Source organism: Etheostoma spectabile, chromosome 7 (genome assembly GCF_008692095.1).
Source record: "Etheostoma spectabile isolate EspeVRDwgs_2016 chromosome 7, UIUC_Espe_1.0, whole genome shotgun sequence".
Taxonomy (NCBI): Eukaryota; Metazoa; Chordata; class Actinopteri; order Perciformes; family Percidae; genus Etheostoma; species Etheostoma spectabile.
In genome coordinates this window covers 30,445,510-30,458,840 of record NC_045739.1, presented here as the reverse complement: position 1 = coordinate 30,458,840, position 13,331 = coordinate 30,445,510, and the positions used below count along the sequence as shown (strand labels likewise).

Below are 13,331 nucleotides of genomic sequence, written 5' to 3'. Positions count from 1 at the left end.
AGTGGTGGAACATGGTTTCCAAAACTCTACAAACTTAACCCATGGCTTTAACCATGACCTGCACAACACTGGATCTACAGCACTTTGTTCAGATGCTAACACACTGCTGTCAAAACTGAACCACACATTCAAAACACAATAGATTTAAATCTGACAAAACACTGCTGATTGCAATTTTAGCTGAAATCCTATGTTTTATACTTCAATTCAATTTCAATTCAATTTTATTTATAGTATCAATTCATAACAAGTTATCTCAAGACACTTTACAGATAGACCACACTCCAGAATTTACAAGGACCCAACAGTTCTAGTAGTTTCCTCCAGAGCAAGCAACAGTGCGACAGTGGCGAGGAAAAACTTCCTTTTAGGCAGAAACCTCGGTCAGACCCAGGCTCTTGGTAGGCGGTGTCTGACGGGCCGGTTGGGGTTAGAATGAAGAGTGGCAATAACAAAAATAGAAAAAATTAGTAGTTTGTAGCAGTTCTTTGTAGTAGTTCATGGCATAGCAGGACGCTGTGCGGCATTACAAGGCACAGCAGGACGTAGCAGGACGTAGCAGGACGTAGCAGGGCACCGCAGTGTAGCAGTTGAACATGGCATCACAGGACGTGTAGCGGGACCATGGCAACAGCTGCTACCCTGATTTTGGAGCCTCTCTGATCCAAGGGAACATGCTGGGGAAAAAAGAACATAAGGACTCCGGGGAATGACTCCCCAGAAATAGGTTAGTAACACGCATTTCTGGGACATGGATGCACATAAATGAAAAGATGGAAAGATAGAGGAGAGAGGAGATCAGTGTATCAAAATAAGTCCCCAGCTGTCTAAAACTATTACAGCAAAACCAAGAGAGACGAGGTAAAGAGAGCTCCAGCCCGGCCGGGCCAGAACTCTCCCCAACCAGATCGGGCTGTATGCCAAGTCTCCCTTTAGTTCTATTATATTCTTGATTATATGATAGATAAATCTGAAAACTATGTGACTAACTACTACTCCCTAACAATATTCGATTCTATGCCCTAACTAGTGTATCAAAATAAGTCCCAAGCTGTCTAAAACTATTATTACAACAAAACCAAGAGAGACGAGGTAAAGAGAGCTCCAGCCCGGTCGGGCCAGAACTCCCCCCAACCGGATCGGGCTGTATGCCAAGTCTCCCTTTAGTTATATTATATGTCAGATAAATCTGAAAACTATGTGACTAACTACTACTCCCTAACAATATTCGATTCTATGCCCTAACTATAAGCTTTATCAAAAAGGAAAGTCTTAAGCCTACTCTTAAATGTGGAGACGGTGTCTGCCTCCCGGACCCAAACTGGAACCTGGTTCCACAGGAGAGGAGCTTGATAGCTGAACGCTCTGGCTCCCGTTCTACTTTTAGAGACTCTAGGAACCACCAGTAACCCTGCATTCTGGGAGCGTAGTTCTCTCCTAGGGTTGTAAGGTACTATAAGCTCTTTAAGATAAGATGGAACCTGACCATGAAGAGCTTTGTAGGTGAGAAGAAGGATTTTAAATTCTATTCTAAATTTTACAGGAAGCCAATGCAGAGAAGCTAAAACAGGAGAAACGTGGTCTCTTTTCCTGGTTCCCGTCAGAACACGTGCCGCAGCATTCTGGATCAGCTGTAGAGTCTTTATGGATTTTTTCGAGCAGCCTGATAGTAAAGAATTGCAGTAATCCAACCTAGAAGTAACAAATGCATGGACTAGTTTTTCTGCATCATTTTTAGACAGGATATTCCTGATTTTTGCAATATTACGTAGGTGAAAAAAGGCGATCCTTGAAATTTGCTTTAAGTGGGAATTAAAGGACATGTTGTTAGTGAACATATACGGTATGGTATTTACATAGAGAAAGCTCAGAAAGCCTTTTTTATACAATCAAATAAAAACTACAGTAAACAATTACACTGTACCGTTTGAGAGATTTGAGCGGTAAAAGAGCAAAAATACCAATATGCCCATACGTCAAATATCGGATGTTACATACACAGCTATAAAAAAGTGAAAAAACAATATCTTTGCAATGGTAAAACTGCATTCTGACTGTGTTTCAGAGAGTAATGGAGACTGTAACAATGTGGCGGAATAGGACCCAAGTGCAAAGATAAAGATGTATTGACAAAAAGAGTCCAAAGAACAAAGTGATCCAAAATGCCAAAAAGAAATCCAAAATCTCAACAACTCCCATTAATGACCCAGGACAAAAAGACGGATCACAGGGAAAACTGCAAACGCAGGACACGTTGACTGGAAACAGACTGGTGGAAGACATCAGGCAATCACAGGGGCGGGAAAACACAGGAAGGAAAACTAAAGACAACCAGACTGTCAAAATAAAACAGGAAACACAACTCACAGACACTCAAGACAGAAACTACAACCCCACAACAAGACCGGGGAGGAAACTAGGACACAAGCACAAGGAGACCAGACAGAACCAAAACACCCAATAAGGAGAGACAAAATACCCAAACCATAACAGGAAACTGCACATTCATTAGTATTTAGAGAAGATGCAGACACCCAATGTGATGATGCTGCATGATGCAGGATGTCAGAGAGGAGGACGCTGTCCAAACTACACGCCATCTTGGACAATGTCTCGCACCCTCTCCATGACTTGCTGCTCAATCACAGGAGCACTTTCAGTGAAAGACTCATTCTCCCAAAATGCACCACAGAGCGCCACAGGAAATCATTCCTGCCTGTGGCCCTTACACTTTATAACTCCTCCCACTAAGTGTCTGACACACACACAACACACACACACACACCACACTCAGTGAGTTTGATACTGGGCAATATCTGTTTTGTGCAATAACTGTAACACTGGCTTGAAATGTGTACCATTATTATGCTACCATTATTATATTATTATTATTATTATTATATTACTGTTCACCATTACAACTCCTTAATTATGTAAATACCATATCATAACATACCATACATATCCACACTCCTTATATTTCTTTCTTTATAATTCTACTTGATATTTATACAATTTGTGCAACTGCAACACAGATTTTATTAATAACAATAATTTATACTGTTCATTGATCCCCAGTGGGGAAATTACAATTTACACTCTGTTTGTTAGTAATCACTACACACAGGTCCGAAATACACACACATGCACAAGTGGAGTGATGTTGGAGTGAGTGGGCTGGGGTACAGTGCCTTGCTCAAGGGCACCTGGCAGCGCCCAGTAGGTGAAGTGGCATCTCTACAGCCACCAATCCACACTTTGGTCCATGAGGGGACTTGAACCCACAACCTTCTGCTTCCCAACCCAACTCCCCACAGGCTGAGCAACTGCCATCCCCATACGTCATTTCTGATTATGATTATGATCCTGGTTCTGATTCTGATGCTGGAGAGAGGCAGGATTAGTTACACTATTCTTTGTCACTGTTATGCACCTTTATTTTTCTCCCCAGTAATTTCATAAATTACTAGAGACAAAATACTATATTGAAGCAAACTGCTGATTTTCATTATTTTTGGTTTACCATACATACATATTGGTATATTGTAAAATCTATATCTTTTCTTTACAGTAAAGAAACTATTGAGGAGTGTTAAGTCACTCAGATCGCCAGTGTTTTGACTCAGTGTGTTCTGAGTGACAGTGTGTGTTATCTCAGTGTGTGTGTCTCAGTGTGTGTGTGTGTGTGTGTGTGTGTGTGTGTGTGTCTCAGTGTGTGTTATCTCAGTAAGGATTGTTCACAGTGAGCCTGTTTTGAGACATGTTGTGTTGTCTTCCCGTCAAATTTGAAAACCAACACTTTTGTTGATGCTTTTTATCCATGTTTTTAACCTTTTCTTACGTTTTTGTCCCTTTTTTCAACACTTTTGATGCTTTTTTTCAACGTTAGTCACTTTTTTGATGTTTTCAACACTACATAACTAACTTATTAACTTCAGTTTTGCAGTTATTTTTGGAATTTATGGTCAATAAAGCTCATTTATGGGAAATTATACCTAATGTTTGAGTTAGAAAAGCAGAAATTAGGAATTATTTAGACTAAAATTAAAGGAATGGATGTTGATGGATAATTACAGACTGGAATATGTCATCTTTTACTCAATCAAAAAAACGCTATAAAATTGACTGGAGTTTGGGTTTTGCACACGTGGCTTCAGTTGTGAACACAGTCATTTAGCAATTGAAAAAAAACTGTAATAAGACAATTGAGAAAAATAATCAAACTGACATGTGCTTTACAATATCTACTGTATTTTCTCATATTATGTGGCTAAAAAACACTTTCTTGAGTTGTAAAGAGCAATTATGGGCTCCATTATCACAACTAATCAAAGTATAAAAATAGCTCTGTGATGAAATCATTTGTCTCTGAAGACTTCCACGTGTCTTTTTGGGGTTTGTCAATTTATTAATACAAACGGGCCTGCCTGAGAGTCCAAATTAACGTTAATTTATCAAGTTTTTCCTTCTTTTATTATTCTCATTTAGTTTTTTTATGCTGTTTTTTTATACTTTACTTTGGAGTGGCTGCTAATCAGCCACTCCAGACATTATAAACTTGTGATTTACCAAGCAACTGCAAACAATTGGTTAAAAGAAAACAAAAAAAATGAGCAGTAGCTATTGGTTTTATTACGTCAAGGCTTGAATTCCATGAACACAATGTCTCAATTGTAGCCTATGGCCTGCACATTGAGGTGGGAGTTGGATTCCCCTGTTTGGATTGTGCATTTTTTACTTCATACAAGGCCCGCCTGAGCAAATTCAAGCTAACGCTCCATGATGTAACAATGCATGGCACTGGATTTACGTCAAGATTTGTCAGGAGCACAACCCTTACAAAAGCTCACTGATTTTAAGAAGTTGGAAGAAATGGCATGTCAAGACTAGAAGATTCCGCAGAAATTTGTGAATTTTGAAAGTGTGCCTACTGCTTGGTGCATATCCAAACAACAATAAAACTAAAAATAATAAAAGTCTTACGTGTCTAAACCCTTCAGAGATATAACTTTTTAAAATCTATTTAAGACCTGTTTCCCAGGAACAGCTATGACGTAGATAGCGCTAAAGCAACCAGACTCCATTTAAAAAAACAAGACTTTTAGCGTGTACAGGGCCAACAGTGAGGAGTCTGATCATAGGTGTGTGTTTGTGTCAGAACTTGTTGCTGTGTTTTTTTGGCAATTTCGTGAAAACCACGCGGCAAATCTCTTTGAAAAGTCATAGAACACCATGCCTGATCATTACACACGTTTTGATGTATTTTGTGTGCATGTGTTAGCAAAGCTCCAGGACTAGTAGCGGGACAAAAAAAAAAAGCGGAATAATAATAAGTATGACAAACAATAGTCATAGCACTGCTTGCTGCTATTGCAGCACATTAGCACACTGAATTAAGTCACTCTCACAATGCTGCCTGGTTATTAAATACAACATCTCTTATATTTCTGATGTGATACACTTCTTCCTCTGCAGCTATAGTCTGAATTGGATGAGTAGTGCTTTAGCTTTGCAGATGTGTATAGTAAATATTTGAACTTGGGTGCAGTACTGTTTGCTGTAGATAAATTGACAGAGCAGCAGTTCCGGTTGATAAAATAACTTGTTGGGCCTATTGTAAGCCCATTTTATAAGATAATTAATTCCAATAATAATAAACCAAATACCTGATACACCTGATACATTTGGTTTAGCTTGAGTGTAAAGGAAGGACCATGTTTGATGACTTTTTTTTATTTTAAAAGCAGGCGTTCCAGTGACAGGCAACCAGAATATATATGTTAAAATCATACACTGTATAATATTAACAATATATGGTTTAACTCTCCTGGTGTCTTCGGGTCAAATTTGACCCCTTTCCAAAAAGTTTCTATTTCCGAAATTTGGGTTTCTTTCTAACAAATTTTTCCCAAAAAGTAACGTGGATGGTTCCCAACAACACTCCTCACAAGTTAAATAAATAATCAGCTCACTACTTTCATTGAATTTGGTTTTTATTTGTCAATTTTATAGCATTTGGAGAAAAATTGTTTTTATAAAAGAACTTGTGTGTGACAAATGTAATGTCAAAAAGATAAATGTCAATAAAAGTGACTACAATGTGAATAAAAAGTGACAAAAAAGTAAAAAAAAAAGGGGAAAAAAATTTGGGGAAAAAAATCACAAAAATTTCAAAAGGCTCAGAAAAAGTTGACACACGTTGAAAAGGTGACAAAAGAAATCTGGGGAAAGACACAAAAGGGTTGAAAAAGACGACCAAAATGTTGATAAAAGGCTTTTCATTTGAAATTTTGACTCCAAAAAACAAAATTGAAAATCAACACTTTTATTGGCGCTTTTTGTCCACGTTTTTTAACTTTTTCTTAAATATTTGTCCCTTTTTTCAATGTTTGTCACTTTTGTTGACGTTGTCAACACATAACACCACCTTATTAACTTTAGTTTTACAGTTATTTTTGGAATTTATGGTCAGTGAACCTCATTTATAGGAAACTATACCTAATGTTTGAGTTAGAAAAGTAGAAATTAGGAATTATTTAGACTAGAATTAAAGGAATGGATGTTGATGGATCATCACAGACTGGAATATGTCAACTTTTACTCAATACTATTTAGAAACCAATTCCATTTTTTTTTAAATGCCAGAAAATTTAATAAGACGCCCCAAAATTAATGAAAGTAGAGATTTGTACTTGCCAAAGAGCGTCGTGTGGAATCAATCTGTTTTTGGGGAGTTAAAAAGAAGACTGATATAGGAAAATAGGTCAATTTGACCCGAGGACATCATGAGGGTTAAAAGGACAAAAGTCAAGCATTTTCCGGTCATCTTTGACTGTCATTCTGTAGCCGTTTCCTAGCTTCGACGCTAGGTGGCGTCGAAGCTATACTGTTGTGTGGCGTGCTGCCGTCTATGTGCAGTCGAGGAAGCCGAGATGGCAGCCACCATGAAGGGACCTGTAAGTATTGAATTCATATGCGTTGTTGAGTTAGATACACTCCGTTGCAGTCACTTATGGTCATTCATAGAAAGACCGTAGAAATGTATGTGTGTATGTATGTGTGTGTGTCGGGGGGGGGGGGGGGGGGGGGAGGAGGAAGCCACAATTGCTGGTGCCAATAATACACAAATCATGGTCACGCCCTCGTGCTAGCTCATGTCAACGACAACGTTAGTAGCAGCTAGCGTAATGCAAACGTAGCATTAGCTAGATGTATCCTGTGTTTAAAGTCAGTTAACCGAGAGTCCTGAGAATTTACTAGCCTAATGATAATGATGGTAACCAGCTAACGAAGGTCCGTGATAGTTGGCAACGGTGACTGACAAGACACTACCGTCACTGAAGCTGTCGTCTTGCATATAGTTTGCTAGCTAACGGTAGCATAACGCTAGCTAATGTGACCGTTTAGCTATATTCATTCTAACGTAGCTAGCTAGTGAACCAACTAGATTTGGTCGTGTTCGGTTTATCTGGTCAACTTAAACCACAGTTGGACGAAGTAATTTTATGTATTTTGCTTAAGTAAAAGTAGCAAAACACAGTGAAGAAATGTTGTTACGAGTAGTACAAGCCCAGCGTATAAAATTGCACTTAAAAGTACAAAAGTATTAGCATCAAAATTAGACGTACCGAAAGAAAACGTGCTCATTATGCAGAACGGCTTGTTTCAGAAATACTATGTATTATATTAGTAAATTATAATTATCAACGCATTTATGAGTCCATCACTTTAGTGTTGGGGGTTGAGCTAATTTGAACTATTATCTTATAATTATGTTATTAATATTGTAAGTAGTTTTTTTATTTATCTTAAACAATCAACAATGTTGCAAGACAAAACAAAATTTCAATCAGAAATGATCAGAAACATAAATATATATATGTGTGTGTGTGTGTGTGTGTGTGTGTGTGTGTGTACATACATATTCACACTCACATATACATACACATAATTACACAATTAAATGATTAGTTTGAGAAGGAGCAGGCGAAGCGAATAGCTTATTTATATAAATATTCAAGTTTAGTTAATTACTTGACACAGACAGTGCATATGAATAACATTTCTGAGAATATGCCAGTTGGCTCATTTTCATTTGTAGTCCCCAGAAGGCTCAGATGCTAGAATACATGCATTGACAGTACAATCAATGATAAAAGCAGTGGGAAATATGCAGATACAAACAATCTACACCAGAAAGACAGTTCCTATAACAAACACAATGAACAGTTGCATGTGGCTATTAAGTAAGTAAATTAGTGAAGTACAATTACCTTTAGGGTTGTACGTAAGTACAGTACAGTACAGTACCCACTACTACCACTGACTTTAAGCACAGCTGTAACTGTTTTCCTCTTGTTTGCAGGGAGTTGAAGATGTGAACGTTACTTTTGAAGACCAACAGAAGATCAACAAATTTGCCAGGAACACGAGTCGGATGACCGAGCTGAAAAACGAAATTGAGGCAAAGAAAGTAAGCGTTGTGTGCTGTGAATGTCACACACTCAGTATCATAATGATTATGATACATGAATATTAAAAAAATATATAAATGTATCGGCCATTATAAATGACGATAATGATAGTTTGGAAAATGCCTAATATCGGCTGACAATATTGGCCCGCCAATAAATCCATCGAGCTCTATTACTTTATAAGTAGGACATGGTACAACTAGTCAGAGCCACAAAGCACAGCCTTTGAAAATGGATGAGTTGACTCATTAAATCCACAGAAACTTAATTGGTTTAGATGGGTTATGGTTAAAGGTCCCATGGTAAGAAAATGTCAATTCATGAGTTTTTTTAACATTAATATGCATTTCTCCAAAAATCTTTATTGCCTAATAAATTAAACATAACAGGCAAAAAATGACATAAAATATATTGCAAAAGCATTATCGTCTAGCAGAACCATAACTTACAGGTCACACACACATAAAAAGGCACTCAAATGTGTAAACAAAAAAGACACAAGACCACAAACAAATAAACTACAGCGATTCTGATATTCCAGACCAGTCTGATGCCTGTTGGCCAGTAACCCCCCCTCACATTTTTTTTCATCAGTGTCCCGTATCATAATTAACAACAATGTACAAGTGCATGAAAAGGAATTAAGTACAAATGATTAAAATAATACAGTACCAATACAATAATGAATGTGTACAACATGAACACATGATTTAAGAAACTTCTGCTCGTTTTCAGCCTGTACGTGGATCAGCTGCTTGTCCTCCTGCGACCCTGTGTGATACAGGACGGTATATATAGTATAAAGTGGATAAGCTGCTGTGTCCTCCTGTGTGATATACATATATAAATCATGTAGCGATGTCTCCAAACCAAGTAGTGTTTTGCTCTGATATCAAACAAATTTCTCTGCCAATGGTTAAACCTGTAGACGTGCATGGAGTCCATTCAAAGCAGAGAAATGCAGGACTGTTGTGCAAGTCAACAATGTAATGTTAACAATCAGCGTTAGCATAGCAAGCTAGAAATGTTTTATTTCAATTAAGATCATGGTTGCAAGTATATATGTACACTGTATTGAGCACAAAACAAGACTGTCATAATTTTTAAATCAATTCTTTAAGCCAAACTTACATTTATGGGTCTCTCTGGTCGATCTGGCAGCCATTGCGCAATGTACATATGGAAACCTCTTGTTTTCAAGTAAGCTTGCATCCTCCCTTGATTTCTTTCATTCACTGTCTATGGTTCCAAGGGCCACCCCTTGATCAAAATGAGAATTGGGACACCCCTTAGTCTTGTGTGAATGGGCAAAACCTAGGGGGAGGTGTAAGGGCCAGGGCTAAGATAGAGAAAGGAGATTCAACCCAAGACTGAACTTTGGGAAAGAGACTTCAGATACAGTATTAGGGGACCACTATAAAAGCATCCAAAGAGCTCCATGTCATGGGACGTGTAAGTGTGGTCAGAAGGACAATGCAAATGCTAAATGACTGACACTAATTTGTTAACAGTCCAAATTGAGACGAATGATCTGCTAATGTCTCCCTGCAGAAATCGCTGCAGAACTTACAGGACGCCAGCGACGACCTCATGATGTTGGACGACGACTCTCTATTGATCCCATATCAAATCGGCGATGTGTTTGTCAGTCACAGTCAGGAAGAAACACAGGAGATGCTGGAGGCTGCAAAGGTAGGGCTCTTCATACCCGTTCCTACTCTTCAGACCCTCGTTAAGCCAAAGGCATCAAGTTAAAGGCCTGTGAAGGAGAATTAACAATGAAAGATTTAGAAAGTCATTTAAATAACAATGAAATAAGTGTTTTCAGTTTTTTTTTTACTACTTTTTTTTTATTTTTGTCATCAAGTTTTACTGAATTATAATATTAAGATGTATCTTTGAACTCCATTGGATTGAAACAAGAGCCAGACTGCATGCTCCATATTAAGTTTGAGTAGCAAAATGAAGCCAGTGAAACAATGAGATATGTGTAACTGTCCTCTGAGCTTCCTGTTTTTAAAAATGGGATTTACTAACATTTCTGAAAAGCCTCCATGATTGCCCCCTTAGACTGTGTTCGAGATCATAATTATAATGCATTTTTTATTTATATTGCGCTTTTTACAGCACTTAAGACCCTTCAGAGGGCTTTTTTTTAAAAATATAATTACCGCAAAATCAGCTTGTGCAACAAACACATTGCAAAAGGCTGCGACATATTGTGAAAGATACTCAGAGATTTTCCGTGTGAGTTGAAAGCAAATATCAGTAGAAAACTGCACTTTAAATGCAGAAAATATTATTTTTTCAGTGGTGCCTTTAAAAAAAAAAAAAGAAAGAAATTCAGTGTTTAATTAGTTTAATAAAATAAATGATTTCTTTTGTTTTACATTCAACAAGCAGTTTGTTGTATTTTTAGCAGAATCCTGAAAGCAGCAGAGAGGCAGAACTGAGTAAATAGCAATATCTGTTTTTTTAATCTGAAGTAATATTATTGCAATATTCAACATTGTCCCGTATTGCACATTTTCCTCCTACGGTGCATGCCTAGTCCTTGTATCTGCTGCTGCTTCCTCACACAGCGTAGCACACTGCGCAGGACCAGACTGATTGATGTGGAGCAGTCTGCTACACACACTGCATGACAAACATGTTGAGAACGGCTCACTTTTCAACTCGTAATATCTGCTGATTATAATTTAGTTAACCATTAATATACACGGCCATTTTTTTCTTTCCTCATCCCATTTTCTCCTCCTGCCTTCAGAATGTGTTCTTATTGACTCACCTAGTGGGGGTAATTTATTTCAAACTGATTAATGGAAATGCCCGTTGTTGTTTGCCTCATATGGGAAAACTAGGGGTTGTCGTGTAATTGGAGTTCATGTTCTGTAATCAGGAGACACTGGAGCAGGAGGTCAAAGGCCTCGAGGAACGAGTGTCAGCGATACAGCAAGTATTGGGTGATCTGAAGGTCCACCTCTATGCCAAGTTTGGTAACAACATTAACCTGGAGGCAGATGAAAGCTGAGTTGAGAAATGGACGTTGACAGCTGCCCCGACACGGACTTTTTCATGCAGCTCTCGTACCCGATCCACCGAGTGTTTGCCGAACAAAACACCAAGGACTCGGCACGAACGGCTTAGATTTTGTTAGCTTCTGGCTTTTGTTTGCACCGATGTTGTATGATTCTTCAGTTAAGATTTTGGCAAACAAATTCACAAGGACAACAAAGATTTGGAGACTAAATAAATGCGCATCATTTCTAACCTCTTTTAATTGGTCTCTTATTTAATGCTCATGTTGTTTTTTTTATTCTATTGTTCAAACTAAAGTGCTGTATAGTAGTTTAACTTCTGACAAATTTAACATTTTGAACATTTGTGAGCTCACTTTGTGTTTGATTGCCCTCCAAGGTCGAATGAAATTGTCCAACAACAAAATTGTGTCTGCTCTTATGATGAACATTTTTAAGTATTGAATCTGCTTGACCTTTGTTCAGAATGTTGTGGTGTTCATAGTCAAATCAAGTTGATTAAATGAGTACCCTCTTTACTGATCTACACATTGTCTTTTACAAAGAACGTGAACCAATTTGAGCCAATTCTTCAATCAGAAATGAAGTGACTAGAGATGGTCCGATTCCTTTTTGTTTTTTTTGGCTTCCCGTTTCCGATACTTGAACTTGTGTATTAGCCGATGTAGAGTACTGAGCCGATACCAGCGTGTCATATGTTTTATTGTTTTAGAAGTTATATACTACTATTCCTGTGTGGATGTAATTTGTTGTCAGCATGGCTCAGAGTTAAACTCTTTGGGAAACATGAAAAACCACAAGAACGTCAGACAGACGTAACGAAAAAAGCAAATAAACCAGCTAATGTAGATTTTCTTTAGGGCTTTATTATGTGGTATCGGATTGGTCCATAAACTCCTATTCTTCCCAATACCAGCGTTTTAGGCAGTATCGGAGGCGATACTGGTATCGGAACATCTCTAGGAGCAACACACTAAGCCAACATTTTAAAAGGCTTGATGTATCTCTTAATCTGTGACCGTAATATTTATTTAGGCATGATTTAGCACAGAGTGTATGTCTGTAAAATGGAGTTAAAGGTTAGCCACCGTTGCACCTGCGCCAGGCACTTCACCCCGTGTGCTTAGATTGTTAAAATAGGGCTCTAATACTGATGTGAAGTGGAGCTAGTTTGAACTACTTAACACACAGTTAATCCTGTGTTTCCTAATCTAGCATTTAGATTTTTCTACAGTCCCAAAAATAAATCTGAGTGGCCCTGAGATGATCATTGTGGTAGGAAATAAGAAAAAACAAACCCCTACAATCACAAAACTGTAAAAGTTTTAATACTTGCCAAATTTTTGCTTTCTTTAATGAAATATTGAATAATTTGACCTGCTATTTTGCCTTGGACAGTTATTTAACTCATCAATCCTGAAGTTTTCCCTTTGTCACGATGTGTGTGTTTACGTCTGAGTCAGTGGGCAGACGTGAGGACGGCAGAGTTGTGACAATTCCTCGTGAATTTCCTGCTACCCGATTGTCTTTTGAATCGGCTTCGGCCGCGACTCTGGAAGACTCGGAGTGAAGCTCTGAAGTCTTTCTTAAAGAAGGAAGATGAGTTTTGCTGACCGGATACGGCAAAAGTTGCATCTATCAAGCAGCATTGCCATGATTTTTTGTATCGCTACCTATTGCGTGCAGAGGGAATTTGAAAGACAGCCGTTTATCCCGCCCCTCGGATTGAGCCTTGCCAATGGTGAGTTCCCAGACCCAACATCTGGATGTGGCTAGATATCATGTTGAAATATCAATCAAAGAACAAACATAGGATTGA

General features: G+C 38.1%; 1 protein-coding gene across 1 annotated transcript; it reads left to right on the top strand.

Moving 5' to 3' along the window:
• The first annotated feature begins 6,726 nt into the window (after nt 1-6,726).
• On the top strand, nt 6,727-12,034 carry pfdn4 (prefoldin subunit 4). The gene is made up of 4 exons (XM_032521449.1): nt 6,727-6,956; nt 8,366-8,473; nt 10,026-10,166; nt 11,374-12,034. Exons 1-4 carry the CDS (start codon nt 6,933-6,935, stop codon nt 11,503-11,505), a joined length of 405 nt encoding a protein of 134 aa, XP_032377340.1. The 5' UTR covers nt 6,727-6,932; the 3' UTR covers nt 11,506-12,034.
• The last annotated feature ends 1,297 nt before the right edge of the window (nt 12,035-13,331 follow it).